Below are 14777 nucleotides of genomic sequence, written 5' to 3' on the forward strand. Positions count from 1 at the left end.
CTATTAAGTCATTCAGATTTTCCCCACAATACAACTTTGAGTTGAAATGTTTTCAATTTTAAATGTGTTTGTGCTGCTCTCTACTGGCAGTACGCAGAACTGCACTTTATAGACTATTCAGGGCAAGACTAATTTTAAGCCACAGTCTTTAAATATTTTCTCTTCAGAATAATCTTTACATGTATTTGTATTCTATTGATAGGAAATGGCAAATAAATTAAAATTATATCAGAATGAAAGGCTTGGAATATTAGATTTTTTTGTAATTTTTTAATAACAAACTATAAACCCTAAAACAAAAGACTTATAAATTAAGCTTTGGTACATACCAAATGATAAACAAAATTCAAGTATACAAATTAGATTCCATTAAAGTACAACTGGTATTAAATCATTTTTTCAAGAAACAATAGAGTTCACTTTCATCTAGGTCACAAACTAACGCATTAGCATTTATAGAGTCTCAGGTATGAGATTTCAGGGTATCCTTCTAAGCCAAAGAACAGTCAAACACATCGGCGTATTTCTCAAATTAAAGGTATAGTAAGGACTCCTTTGCAAAGTTATTCAAGGTAACAGAAATCCTGAGTTCACTATCTTATGTTGGTTGTATGTCTGTGTGTGTATCTGTATTTTCAGGTGTGGTATAAGACTGAGTTCCAGAGTGCACTTGCCAAGGTCAGAGTAGATGTGCTCCTTCATGGCTCCCTGCCTTACTCCTTGGGGCAGGTTCTCATTGAACTTGAAGCACAACCTCTGGCTAGACTGGCTGGCCAGTGAGCTCTCTGTGAAGTGCCTGTCTCTGTCCCAGTGTGCTTTAGGCACACGTGTGCTTTAGGCACACAAACACAGCCATGCCCAGTTTTTTACACGAATGCTGAGGACTTTAACTCATTCTTGACGAGCAAGCACTCTTACCCACTGTGCCATCTCCCCAGCTTCCCTAAGTTTACTTTCTTATGTCTTTATTTCCTAGCTCATATTGTGCAAAAGTAAAACTGATAATCAGCCCATAGATTTTAAGTAGTAATGATCAAAATAGTAAAATATCTTCCTGAAGAAATTTTCAAAAAATAAACTTGGAATATCAAAGTTAGGCTCTCAAGAACTTCCATGAGCAAGTCTTTAAACTTTCACTTGAAAAAACAACGAGTATTTATTGCCTTTTAAATACACCGTAAACAATGTAATCACTACTTATGCGGTATAAGACATCATTACTCACTCTGGGAATGAGGGTGGCAAGGAAAAGACTGAAGTAACCTGCCAGAGCAGCAGAGCCAGGACTCACATGCACGTGAGCCAATGCCCATGGCTAACACTGAACGAGGAGCACCACGCTCAGCACTCCAGCTTGAGGGAACAGAAGCCTCAGCAGCTTCCTTCCCCTGTTGCAATGGTAGCCTCCCTTCAGGAGATATAAAACTACCATGTTCAGGGGATCTTAGACATCTCTTCTATTAGGCTGGGTCTGAACCCTAACCCTGAGGGCAAACAAGGCCACTCACTGAACTACATCCTCTGAACCCCAACAGCCTTCATCGGCCCAGGCTACTACTGGAGGGACAAGGACAGTAAGAACACCTGAGAGATGATGCTGAGGGACAGCTGAGGGACACACTAACATGTGCTCTATTTCATACGTTCTACAAGAAGTTTTCTACACGCTTCAGAATATTAAACATCCAACTCACAAACCTACAGACCATTCAAATACGAAATTCAATCCCCCTGGGAATATTTTCCAAGTCCTCACAGCCGGATTTCACAGACACGTACCAGCAAGAGGCGGCTTGTGTGAGTGAAGAAGGCAGGGCACACTGACAATAAGTTTCTGATCTGGAACCGGGGGCACTTTCACATCCGGGCTCCTCAATGAAACAGAACAAGATAACAAGCTATTACTTAAAGGATCATTTTTAATTATATGCTACAGTTGCATCATTTTTCCTCTTTTAAATAGTAATTAATTCTAATAATACAGGAATTTAAAGATGGAATCAATGAGGAAAATCAATTTAAAGATTCAAACATGTTTAGAAGGTCATTTTTCATATTAACTACTATATTTTGGATAAAACAAAAGTTAATAGAAATTTGTAATTATTATATAACTTATGTTTTTCATCTCTAGGCCATTTTTAAGATTTCAAAAGTATAAAAATTAAGAAAATCACTGATCACTGTATTAACTTTAAAAGTCTGTATTTATATAATTTTGAAAAAATCACTTGGCTTACCTTAACACTAAAGCAGTTTTTTCTCGAAATCTCCCCAGTACAAGACACTCATAAGGTTTTTTGTGTGGAGAATCCAATGGGAACACAAATTCCCCTGAATGGGTGATCTGAAAGGAAGGAACCAAGGAACGCCAATTTTTTTTACTGTCATTATACAGTTTCCAACAAAAAGGAGAAGTTATTAAACTTCCTGTGTAGTCCAATAAAAAATACAGTATGAGCCACGAGTGTGAGTCATATATATAATTTTAAATTCTCTAGTATTAACATCGGAAAGAAGTAAAAAAAGAATGCAAGGTAATTAATTTTAATTGCATTCAATCTAGCATGTCTGAAACAGTATTTCCACACGCGACCAATTGTAAAGGTATCATAAGATATGACATTTTTTCCTCTACTGTGGATCTTTCATGCCAACAGACATTTACCACTCAATAGTACCTCTCCACTTGCAGGGCACAAGTCAAGCGCTAGAGAGCTGCATGGCACAGTGGCTACCACACTGGACACATGTAGTGTCCATACCACAGTGGACAATGTAGCTATAAGAAATTTTTAAAAGCTCACATACCATGGGAATTTTAAATATATTGTACTATCATCTCACATAAACAGTCTCTACTTTTTATGATCACTTGTTCCTGGAAACAAGGCCAATGTCATTAATTCATTCAAATAACATTCATTGATTACTACACATGACCAAGTAGTTAAAATAAAGCCTTCTATACTCAAGATGGCAGAACGTCAGAGGCACAGTTTAGTAGGGAAGAAAGTGGGGCAGGCGATGATGAAGAAAAAACCTGGTGCTGAGACTGGCTCTTGGCATTATAAATTCCAGGATAGCAACTTACTATCTCCAAAATAAAATAAAATAGACTGATAGCAAAGAAGGTAGTCCAACGCCATCCTCAGCTACATAGCAAATTCAAGGCTGTAGAGATTACAGGAAACCCTGTCTCAACGGGAAAACAAACAAACAAAACCCAGGAGAACAAAAGATTCCAGAATCTTCTCATAACTCTCCAGTAGTCTTGTTCTCTGCTGTCAGCCCCACACACAGAGGGAAGAGATGAGGCATGCAAAGGGCAATGGAGCTGTTGATGAATGGAGAAGACAGTGGAGGTAAGACAGTCCCCGAATTCTTGCTAATTCATTAACTAGAGATATCACATGGGTGCACACATACATGCGTGCATGCACACACATGCATTCAATGCTCACCAATTTTTTTTTTTAACAAACTAGAGCTTTTTATAACTTTATTCTGATCTCTCCTTGATTTCCAAAACCAGCCGTTTGGGGCCCTACTTCAAAGACACAGGCTAAAGAAACAAACATCTTGAGAATAGGAAGATTCGTCCGGGCACAAAGCATAAAAAGCTCTCATCAGAGCCTGATGAAGGCACCAGTGATGCGGATGCAGTGAGGACATTCAGTGTCTTCCCGTGAGCAGTATGTGATGTTGTGCTAACAAATGAGCTAATTTCTGAACTCACTTTTACCCAGTACCATTCTGCAATGACTTCCACAGACCACAAAGGATAAAGTTCCTCCTTCACAAAACACAGGTGCTTCTGTCTGTTGGTCACCCAAGTAACAACAAGACAGTCAGCAGCAGCCAGCTTAGGAATAGGCATGCGCTTTATCTGCTGCGGTGATAAACAACTGTACCTAAAAAAGAGCAGGAAAAACATGAGAAAATTAACTTCAAGAAAGAAATAAAAGCAGAGAAAAGCGCTGTAGGGCACCAACCCCACTAATACAAAGTTCCAGGAGCTGCTCGTGTGTGGCAACTATGGAGTCACACTGACACCTGGTGGACCCACTGGCATGCACACGTGCACTGATTTTTTTATTTTACTAGTTTTAAATTGCCAGACTGTTTGTTTTTGTTTTTTAAATTACTATCAAATGACTTATATTTTAGTGATTTTCTCACATGTACTATGCTTTTCCTCCCATTCAGACTTACACAAATATTGTCCAGATTCCATCATGGTGTGTTTCACAGGAGCCCCATCAGAGCGAGTCTTGCAACTAGTGACCCAAATGGTGACATCTCTTGGTACAAAGAAGCACTGGTTATGAGCCCAGTGATACAGAAGCCAGTTGACTTCAGTGAGGGGCCGTACCCCACAGTAAGCCTCAGTCTCGCACACACTGCTGACCCTTTAGATCTCCTACCACCTTGCCCGACCTCATCCTCCCATTGCAGCTTCAAGCCTGCCGACCACCCTGCCTTGTCTTCCCATTTTCTCTCCCTCCGCACGCACTCATTTTAAAGGCCCACTGTCTTATACCTCCTGACCATGAACAATACAAAGTCAACTTGTTTTGCCAGAAAATTAATTGTTTTACAAATATCCAAATAAATACAAGTCTTTCTCCAGCATTCCACATACAACTGGAGATAATATGTTGGTATTCTAGACTCCATCAACTTTTACAAAACCTCCCTTCTCTTTAAGCATTACCCAGTCACACTAGCCCCAAACTTTCCTCAATGAACACATTTTGTCCTCACTCTCAATATTCAATGTGCTAAAGCTCTGAGATCCCTCTATCTCAACAAGGACATCTTAACACTATCCTGGGCAACTTCCAAGCACAAACCATGTAATGTGTACACAACTGTTAATTCATCTATTCAAATAATATATGCACTCACCCTCCAGCAACCCATTCCAATGACATAACTGGGCCTTGTCATTGTGCACACATGTGGATGTATGCATGCACATATACATGCACACAAGAGGGACTGGACCTAGGGCCCTGTGCATGCAAAGCACACACTCCATCACTAAAGCATGACCGCACACACACACAGCCAATGCCACAACGCATTCAACTTCTCCATACACATAAATGAGGTGAAGAAAAACATGGAACAAAAGAATTAGACCACTGAAGGGCTCAGTCTATTCTCAGGTTCTCAAACCAGTCGTGGATTCTTTCATTTACCCATGGTTACCACACCTTGGTAACCTTGTCCATTATTTCCCTTGGCATATGAAGTTATCCCATACTTCAGTTAAAATAAGCCACCAAGCCTCTTCAGCTACCACACTATCTCCTCCCTCCTTTATATACTTTATTTATCTACTTCCACACACCTTCTCTTTGGGGAAATGTATGACAGCATCTATGAAGTTTATCCTTTCAACTCTGTCTTTTCAGTCATACATTCTAACATCCTGCAATATCAATTATTATTCCCTTGCTTCTGCATTTTCATCCTCTCTGGTAGTTCATCATCATACTTGGATTATGCTATTTGAAAAGAAAAGGAAAGAATGAAGAGAAGAAATGAAAGAGATGGAGAGAGAAGGAAAAAGGGAGGACATATGAGGCTTTAGTAACATTTATTATGTATTTGTTTGCTTGTTTATTGGCATGTGTCTGTTTTAGGGTGGGGGGGTCAAAGAACAACTTGAGGGGTCAGTTCTTTCTACCATCATGTGAATTCCAGGGACTAAACTCAGGTCATCAGGCTTGGCAGCGAGTGCATTTTCCCAGTGAGCCACCTTGAAGGCCCAAGTATTATTTTAGCCTGGAATGTCTCCATAGGCTCATGCGGTGAGTGTTCAATCTGGATTATTGTGCTGTGCTGGCTGAAGTAGATCCCTAGGAGAGGTGGGGATCTTTGAAGGTCATGCCCAGTGCTGGTTGCCATCTAGTGCTCTCTACTTCCTGTCTGTTGCTATGTGCTCCTGCATCTGACTGGGGTCATGCCTTTCCTAATGTGATGGACCGAGATTTCTAAAAGCATGAGCCAAAAACCATTTCCTTCCTTAAGTTGCTCCTGATGGGGATAATGTCAGCTTCCTCTCATCACTAACTAAGCTAGGGATGCCATGGACTTAAGTCTCTCTACATCCTCTCCTTTGCTTCATTCCTCTGTCCATGCCAAAGACACTTCTACAATCTACTCACGCAGACAAAACTAAGGAGTCTCCCAAGGGGCAGGCACAGGCATCTGGTTCTGATGGAAAGCAACATAGCATTAGAGGGGTCAGGAATGCTGGCAAACTTTCCTTAGGCAGATAAACTTGGTGAAGGAACTGAAGATAAAAAAGTAACAGAACTCACATGGCAAGCAACCTGGGCGCTTGCATCCAGACCATCCCATTCCCAGAACACAAGGTTTCCCATTCTCATGGGGATGCTTTTCAGAGACTATTTGTCATGGTAGAAAATGTACTAGGTCAAAACCCTGCAGTGACAAGTTTTCAATAGCTGCGGATTCCCGACTGTCTTAACTAGCCTGGAGTGTTTGGAGGTAAGGAAACAGTCACACTCCTTCTGGTACCTCGAAACTCACAGAAATCACTGAGCAAATTCTAAATGATGCATCCTATGCCTTACAATGCTATTCAAAGCACCTACTTCTCATACATCTTTTTAATGAGAATACAGTCTTTCTTACACAACTTTCACACATGCTAAGTTTTACTTGACTCTCCTTCTGTACTCTTCTCCCTCATCTCCTTGCCCCTACTCATATCCTCCACCCTAACGTTACCTTTTGAACACCCTTAAAGGTCAACTTCCATATCATATATGTTCTATTACCTTCCCCACCCACCTCCCTTGAAGTGTCTTATGACTTTGTTCCATGTCAAAAGAAAAAAATGCTTGGCTTTTCTAAGGCAGGATCTCATTGTGTAGCCTTGGCTAGCATGGAACTTGCTCTTTGACTAGTCTGGCCTCAAAGTCATAGATATCAGTCCAATTCTGCCTCCTAAGTGCTAGGATTAAAAATATGCACCACCATGCCTAGCCTGACAAAAGACTTTCTAAATACGACACTAAAAGTATAAGCAACATTTAAAAACTAACAAACTCCTGGGCAGTGGTGGTATACACCTTTAATCCCAGCACCGGGAGGCAGAAGCAGGAGGATTTCTGTGAATACGAGACCAGCCTAGTCTATAGAATGAGTTCAGGACAGCCAGAGCTACTCAGAGAAACCCTGTCTCCCTGTCTCCAAAAACAAAACAAACAAACAAAAAACAAATCAAACTTCATGCTTTACATAATGCTGAAGAAAGCAAACAAAAAGGTAGAAGAAAATATTTGCTAATCATGTAAGAATACTAGATAAGAATCTAGTATCCAAATTATATAAAGAACTCTTACAAACCAACAATTTTAAAGATGTCACCCTAAAATATATGTAGAAGCTTTTCTACAGATCATAGAAGAACTGATAAGAATGTGAAACTATCAAGTATTGTTGGTCTTTAGAGAAACACAGATCAAAACCATAAGATACAGCTTCATAGCAACATAATTATAATTTGAATTACAAATAACAAGCATTGGTAAAGACGTTAGGAGATGCCACACACATTCTTGGTAGAAATGTAGCTACTATGCAAAATTGTTTGGTGGGGCCTCAAAGTTTTAAAGATGGACTCATCACAAGGCACTAGCAGCGTTAGACCCAGGTAAGTGTCCAAGAGCACGGAAATGTATTCCCAGAACTAGTCAAACTGCAGAGTTTGAAGGCACAGTCTTCGCAACTAATCCCACTTTTAAAACCAACCATAATTCTCTACAATCACCTCAGACTCAACAATCTGTCAGAGAATTTCACAAACTTACTCATGTTCTTACAGTCGGTTCTGGGGAGCCACACATCTCAGTACAGACAAGATCTACAGTTAGTGTGCTACAGAGGCCATCTGGGACAACTGGTGAATCGGAATAAATGAATGCATGACACTAATGTGTCCATAGGAGTTTTATATTAACGTTAGCTATCTACTCAATATCTAATGTGTCCATAGGAGTTTTATATTAACGTTAGCTATCTACTCAATATTTAATGTGTCTATAAAAATTTTATATTAATGTTAGCTATCTACTCGATATCTAATGTGTCCATAGGAGTTTTATCTTAATGTTAGCTGTCTACTCGATATCTAATGTGTCCATAGAAGTTTTATATTAACGTTAGCTGTCTACTCGATAACTGCATTATGGTCATATAACAGCACCTCTGCTTTTTTCACAAATATACTTCAAATTTTAAGAATAACTGTCTTTTATTTCTTTCTCAAATAGTTTCAAAAATATATAGACACAGATACACTTACAAACATAGATATCTATACACTCAAGAACAGATAGATGAACTCTCTGCACAACTCATACAACTTAAAAGGAAAATTATCACACACCTTGTAGACAAAAATCAAAAGTAAGTTAAAGATAATTGATGAGAGGAAGACCTTCAGTCTAAGTTTATAACAAAACAGGAACTGTTAGATCTGGAAAGCTAAGGGTGAGAAGAAGAGAAAGCATGCATCAGAAGTACAAGTTCAAGTCATAAAGCGGTTAGTAAAAGTAAACACCATCTCAGTAACTAACTGCGCTTATCTAATGAGATGACATAAACTAAAATATGATCAAATACATGACCTAGATGATTCACTCCTAGCACATTCCTATAAACTACAAGTTCGGCACATGTCTGAGTTTCCGAACATGACAGGGAAGAAGGCAAAAGGATGACGTTCAGTGCTGCTGAGGGAACCGTGAATGGTTCAGGCCTCGGTTAAAGCAGCAGACACTGCTCCACAGATTTAGAAGTTTCAGTTCAAGTATCTAGAATTAAGGAAAGCAATTTTTTTATGAAAGTATCGTTAGTAGCTTCAGATAACAGCTATCATGTTTACAGTATACTAAACTAGAATGCACAAAGTACTGAGGCTTCCAGAAAGCAACCTAACAAACACGTTGTCCCCACTTACCTGTTACTTCTTTTAGCCGATTTGTTCTGCCATGGTGGATCAATTACAATGACATCAAACCTCTTATTACCTGAAATCAAAGACATATTTTCAAAAAACATCCTCTGTTTGAGTTTCAGAGCTAAACACTAGGTTTGAGGAGATGCCATAGAGCCCACACTCTCATAATCAAGCTCTGAGCTAAATCCCCAGACCCTTAAGAGATAAAAGCTGAAAAAATAAAGTGCACGTGCACAAACATGCATACACACACTAATGACTAAAAATAAAATTAAGACAAAAAAATTAAAGAGGGTCCAGCAGATGCTCTGCTGATCTGAGCTGGTTCTCAAACCCACACAAGGGTAGAAGAGGAGAAGAGTCCCCAGAACTGTCTTCTGACCTCCACACACAACACAGACATACATAATAGTCATAAGAAATTAATACATTTCTAAAGTAAATGTACTGGTTTTTTTTAAAGATTTATTTATTTATCATGTATACAACATTCCTTCCATGTATGCTTACATGCCAGAAGAGGGTGCCAGATCTCACTATAGATGGCTGTGAGCCACCATGTGGTTGCTGGGAATTGAACTCAGGACCTCTGGAAGAGCAGTCAGTGCTCTTAACCTCTGAGTCATCTCTCCAGCTCCCAAAGTACTGATTTTTGAATCGAGGATGTTGGGCATGTTCAGCAAGCTGTGTAACTGAGCTATAGCTCCAGTCCAAGGAGGGTCTTTCATTATAGACACAAACACAATGGAATACAACAAAAGCATTTATGGCTTTTATTCAGATACTGTAATTCTGGCTCTTTGAGACAACAGCAATTGCAATTGTGTGCACACTGACTTGTGCAGAGTCATCCACGGAAGGTTACAGCCCACTAAGCTAGGTCCTAAGAACATGAAAATCCCCTTACAAATCGGGCAGCCTCATTAATGGTCCTCTGTTCATTACTTTTTAACTTTCTCTTTTTTAAACGTTTTTATTTTGAAATTTCAGTTTTATAGCTGATATGGTAACCATAAGAAAACTTCTCCAGTTATCAAAAAATTCTTAAGACTTTTTCTTTCTTATCCAGACCAAAATCAGAATCACATATTGCTTTTAGTTACCACATCTCCTATTTCAGATTATTTCAAATGTTCCAAATTGGGTTTGGTATTTCCTCATCACTAAATTTAGATCGTAGATTTCTGGCAAGGCTATTACCAAAGAAAGTCTACGGCACTATACCAGAGAAGCAGGTGACTTAGGATATCACACTGGGGCACAGTATCACTCTGCTAAAGTGCTAGCTGCTGGGTCTGGACAGCTTATTTTGCTCTTAAACAATTAGCTGTGACAAGATACTTTAAAAGCATGAGGACACTCTCTCCCCGTCTCAACCACTACTTTGCCACTCAGTGGTTTGTAAAATGGAAATTTTCTGGATCCAATATTCCATTCATATTAGTCAATTAGAATTTATTCTAAGGAGGAGTTATTCCTTCCCCATTGATATATTTGATAAATGTGCAAACTCATAGGTAATGTAAAGGACACAAATTAAAATAAGGATATAGGGAAGCAGGTAGGCTGACAGCTGGTCTTCACCTGTCCCCCAGTCTCATCCCCAGCTCTGGAACAGACCACCTGCTGCAGACTCCCCTCCCTCACGGCCCTCATCTTCAATGGATCACACAGATCTTCAACTCTCCTCGTCCCACTCACTGCTTTATCCCAGCCCCTAATTCCAGCAGGCATTTCCTGAGACTAATGGACCAAGCAGGCCAGAAAGTCAGATCGGCCACCAGAGCAAGTGGATGAGCTTCAACTCTTCTGTCTTCCTCCTCTCCTCCAAATCCAATCCCCCAGTCTCATTCCAGCTCTGCAGCAGACTACCTATTATGGCCTCTCCCCACTCTTAGTTCCCATTCTCAGGGAACTAAGCAGAACCTGGGGAAATACCACACTTTCCTCCCTCCTGTGGACCTCGTCAGGACGCTCCAAGTCCACCCCGATTTCCAAGTGTCAGCTTCCAATATTGGAATCCTGCCCATACCAATTCGAGGGTCCAATCTGAGAAGAATTCCCTGCCAGGCAACACACAGGTACCATATTCTCTTAAAAAGAGGGGGCGGGGGACAGAAACCAAGGAACAATATACCCACCCAACAAAAACAAGACCAAATATTAGCACGTAGAATTAGAATGTTCCCAACCCCTGATGCCAGACACCAGTGTAAAAACACAATCAATAACAGCCAGGACAGTATGTCTAGAGAGCCCAGCAACCCTAGCACAGAAGGCTCTCAATCTTCTGACATTGATGAAGTACATGTAAAAGACATTAAAACAGCCATAATGAAATGATAGAGGTCCTTAAAGAAAAACAAAAAAAATCTCTTAAACAGTTCTATGAAATCACAAACAGTGGACGGAAATGAATAAAACCATTCAAGACCTAACACTAAGAAAATCCCATAGCCACAAACTAGTCAAAACACTAAATGTATAGAATAAAGAAAGAGTGTTAAATAAAAACTTCAAGAAAATAAGACCTAGTAACATATAAATACAGACCTATTAGAATTATACCCAAATTCTCATGGAGACTCTAAAAGCCAGTAGGGACTGCACAGATGTTATACAGACTCTAAGAGATCACACATGCCAGCCACACACTACTATACACAGAAAAATTCTCAATAACATTAGATGGACAAAGTAAGACATCTACTATAAAACCAAATTTAAGCAATATCTATCTACAAATCTAGCCCTACAGAAGGCACTAGAAGGAAAAATTCAGCCTAAAGAGGTCTACCATACCAAAGAAAAGACAAGAAATAAATAATCCCAAAGCAGCAAATCAAAACAGAGAAAACGCAAACGTACACCCCACCACAACAAAATAACAGGAATCAACAGGCGCTGCTCACTGATATCCCTCAACATCGGTGGTCTCGATTTCCACTAACAAGACACAGACTAAAAGAATGGATGCAAAAGCAGGATCCATACTTCTGCTGCATCCAAGAAACACAGCTTAACATCAAGAATAGACATCACCTCAAGTAAAATTAAAAATGGAAAGGACCCAAAAAAGTAAGCCATTTTAATATTTGACAAAATAGCCTCCAAACTAAAACTAATCAGAAGAGATCGAGGACATTACATATTTAAAGGAAAAATTCACCAACAGGACATTGCAGTTCTAAAGAAGATTAATACACCATATACCATGGCACCCAACTTCATAAAAGAAACACTACTATAGCTTCTATACTATATAGAATCACATATTGGCCCTCACACATTTTTGTGGGTAACTTCAATACTCCACTCTCACCAATAGACAGGTCACACAGACAAAAACTAAAGATAGAACGGTTCAAGCTAACTGGTGTCATAAACAAAATGGACTTACCTGATATTTACAGAATATTTCACCCAAACACCAAAGAATAATACCTTCATCTCAGCACTTCATGGAACATTCTCCAAAAATGACCACATACCCAGGCACAAAGCCAGTCTCAACAGATACAAGAAAACCAAAACAATACCATGCATCCTACCTGACCACCCTGGATTAAAACTAGGTATCATTTTTGCTTGTTTGGTTGGTTGGTTGGTTGGTTTGGGTTTAGTTTGGTTTGGTTTTTCAAGTCAGAGTTTCTCTGTGTAGCAGTCCTGGCTGTCCTGGAACTGACTTTGTAGATCAGGTTGGCCTCAAACTCACTGAGATCTACATGTTCCTACCTCCCAAAGTACTGGGATTAAAGGTATGCACCACCACTGCCTGGCTTAAATCAATGACAGAAACAACACAAAGTTTACAAACTCATGGAAACTGAACTCACTAATGAGTGAAAAAAATGGCTCAAGATAGAAATAAGAAATTAAAAACTTTTTGGAATTGAAAGAAAATGAAACACAACATAGCCAAACTATGGGACACAACAAAAGTAGTTAGTTCTAAGAGGCAAGTATGTAATACCAAGGGCTTACATTAAAAAAAAATTGAAGATGTCTTATTCTAGTAATTTAATAGCATACCTGAAGGTCCAGAACAAAAAGGAGAAATCACACCCAAAATGGATAGCAAGAAATAATCAAACTCAAGGATTAAATCAATAAAATAAAATAAAACTACAAAAATCAATGAGACAAAAATTTGTGTTTTTGAGAAAATCAATAAGATTGACAAACCTTATCTAAATTAACTAAAAGGTGGAAAGAGAATATCAAAATTAACAAAATTAGAAATGAAAAGAGGGACATAAAAGCAGACACGGAGAGAATCCAGAGAATCATAAGGACATGCTTTAGAAACCTGTACTCCATTAAACTGGAAAATCTAAAAGAAATGGGTAATTTTCTCTATACCACTTACCAAAGTTAAATCAAAATCAGATAAACAATTTAATTAGACCTATAACCCCTACTGAATAGAAGCAGTCATTAAAAGTCTAGCAATCAAAAAGAAAGCCCAGGGTCTTTATTCTTTTGTTATTTTAACACAAAAATCTACCAAACTTTCAAAGAAAAGTTAATGTCAATATTCTTCAAATTACTCCACAAAATAAAAACATAAGGAAATCGCCCAATTTGTTTTATGAGGACACAGTTACCCCCATCCCTAAACCACACAAAGACACAACAAGAAAGAGGATTACAGACCAATTTTCCTTATGAATGTAGGTGTAAAAATTCTCAATAAAAATGCTTGTAAACTGAATCCAAACACAAATTTAAAAGTAGGCTTCATCCCAGAGATGCAGGATGGTTCAACATATAAAAACCAGTAAATGAGCCACGTGGTGGTGCTGAATGCCTTTAGTCCCAGCACTTGGAAGGCAGAGGCAGGCAGGTCTCTGTGAGTTTGAGGCCAGCCTGGTCTACAAGAGCTAGCTCTAGGGCAGACTCCAAAGCTACAGAGAAACCCTGCCTCAAAAAAACAAAACAAAATAAAACAAAAAATCAGCAAATGTATCTATCAAATAAACAAACTTGAAAGTCAAAACTACATGATCGTCTCATTAGATACAGAAAAGACCTTTGACAAAACCCAACACTCTTCATGAAAAAAGTTCTGGAGAGATTAAGGATATATACCTCAACCTAAAAAGGGTAGTTTACAGAAAGCCCATAACCAATATCAACTTAAATGAAGAGAAACTCAAAACAATTCCACTAAACTCAGTAAAAAGACAAGGTTGTCCACTCTATAACCATTCAATATAGTAAAAAGTTCTACCTAGAGCAGTAAGACAACTAACAAGGGGATAAAATTGGAAAGGAAGAAGTCAAAGTATCTTTATTTACAGATGATATAATAGTACACATAACTGGCCCTAAATTTTTTTCTGGGAAACTCCTACAGCTAATAAACACTTTCAGCAAAGTAGCCAGATACGAAATTAACTAACAAAAATCAATAGCCTTTCTGTATACAAATGACAAATGGACTGAGAAAGAAATCAGGGAAGCAACACCTTCCTTAATAGCCTCAAATAACATAAAATATCTTGGCATAACTAACTAAGCAAGTGAAAGACTTGTACGATAAAAATTTTAAGGCACTGTCAGGTGGAGATGGCACACACCTTTAATCCCAGTGCTTGGGAGGCAGAGGCAGGCGGATCTATGTGAGTTCGAGGCACAGAGAGAGTTCCAGGACTGGCTCCATAGTGACTGAGAAACCCTGTCTCGAAAAACCAAACCCAAACAAAACCTTTAAGACACTAAAGAAATAAAATGGTGAATGAATGTATCAGAAGATGGAAAGATCTGCCAT

The 14777-nt window shown here is 38.9% G+C and overlaps 1 protein-coding gene across 3 annotated transcripts in view; it reads right to left on the bottom strand.

Annotated features, from left to right (window-relative positions):
- The window catches only part of Mettl4 (methyltransferase 4, N6-adenosine), a 32623-nt gene that overhangs the window by 2567 nt on the left and 15279 nt on the right, over positions 1-14777 (bottom strand). For 2 of the 3 annotated variants that reach the window (XM_048433660.3, XM_048433659.3), the window contains exons 5-8: positions 9005-9074; positions 3740-3914; positions 2241-2347; positions 1780-1871 (exon numbers count right to left, since the gene is read on the bottom strand). In XM_048433660.3, coding sequence (XP_048289617.1) covers positions 1780-1871; positions 2241-2347; positions 3740-3914; positions 9005-9074 — 444 coding nt within the window. The remainder of the gene's footprint in view (positions 1-1779; positions 1872-2240; positions 2348-3739; positions 3915-9004; positions 9075-14777) is intronic. The other variant, XM_048433661.3, reaches the window with a different exon arrangement.

Source organism: Myodes glareolus, chromosome 27 (assembly GCF_982192425.1).
Source record: "Myodes glareolus chromosome 27, mMyoGla1.1, whole genome shotgun sequence".
NCBI classification, from domain to species: domain Eukaryota; kingdom Metazoa; phylum Chordata; class Mammalia; order Rodentia; family Cricetidae; genus Myodes; species Myodes glareolus.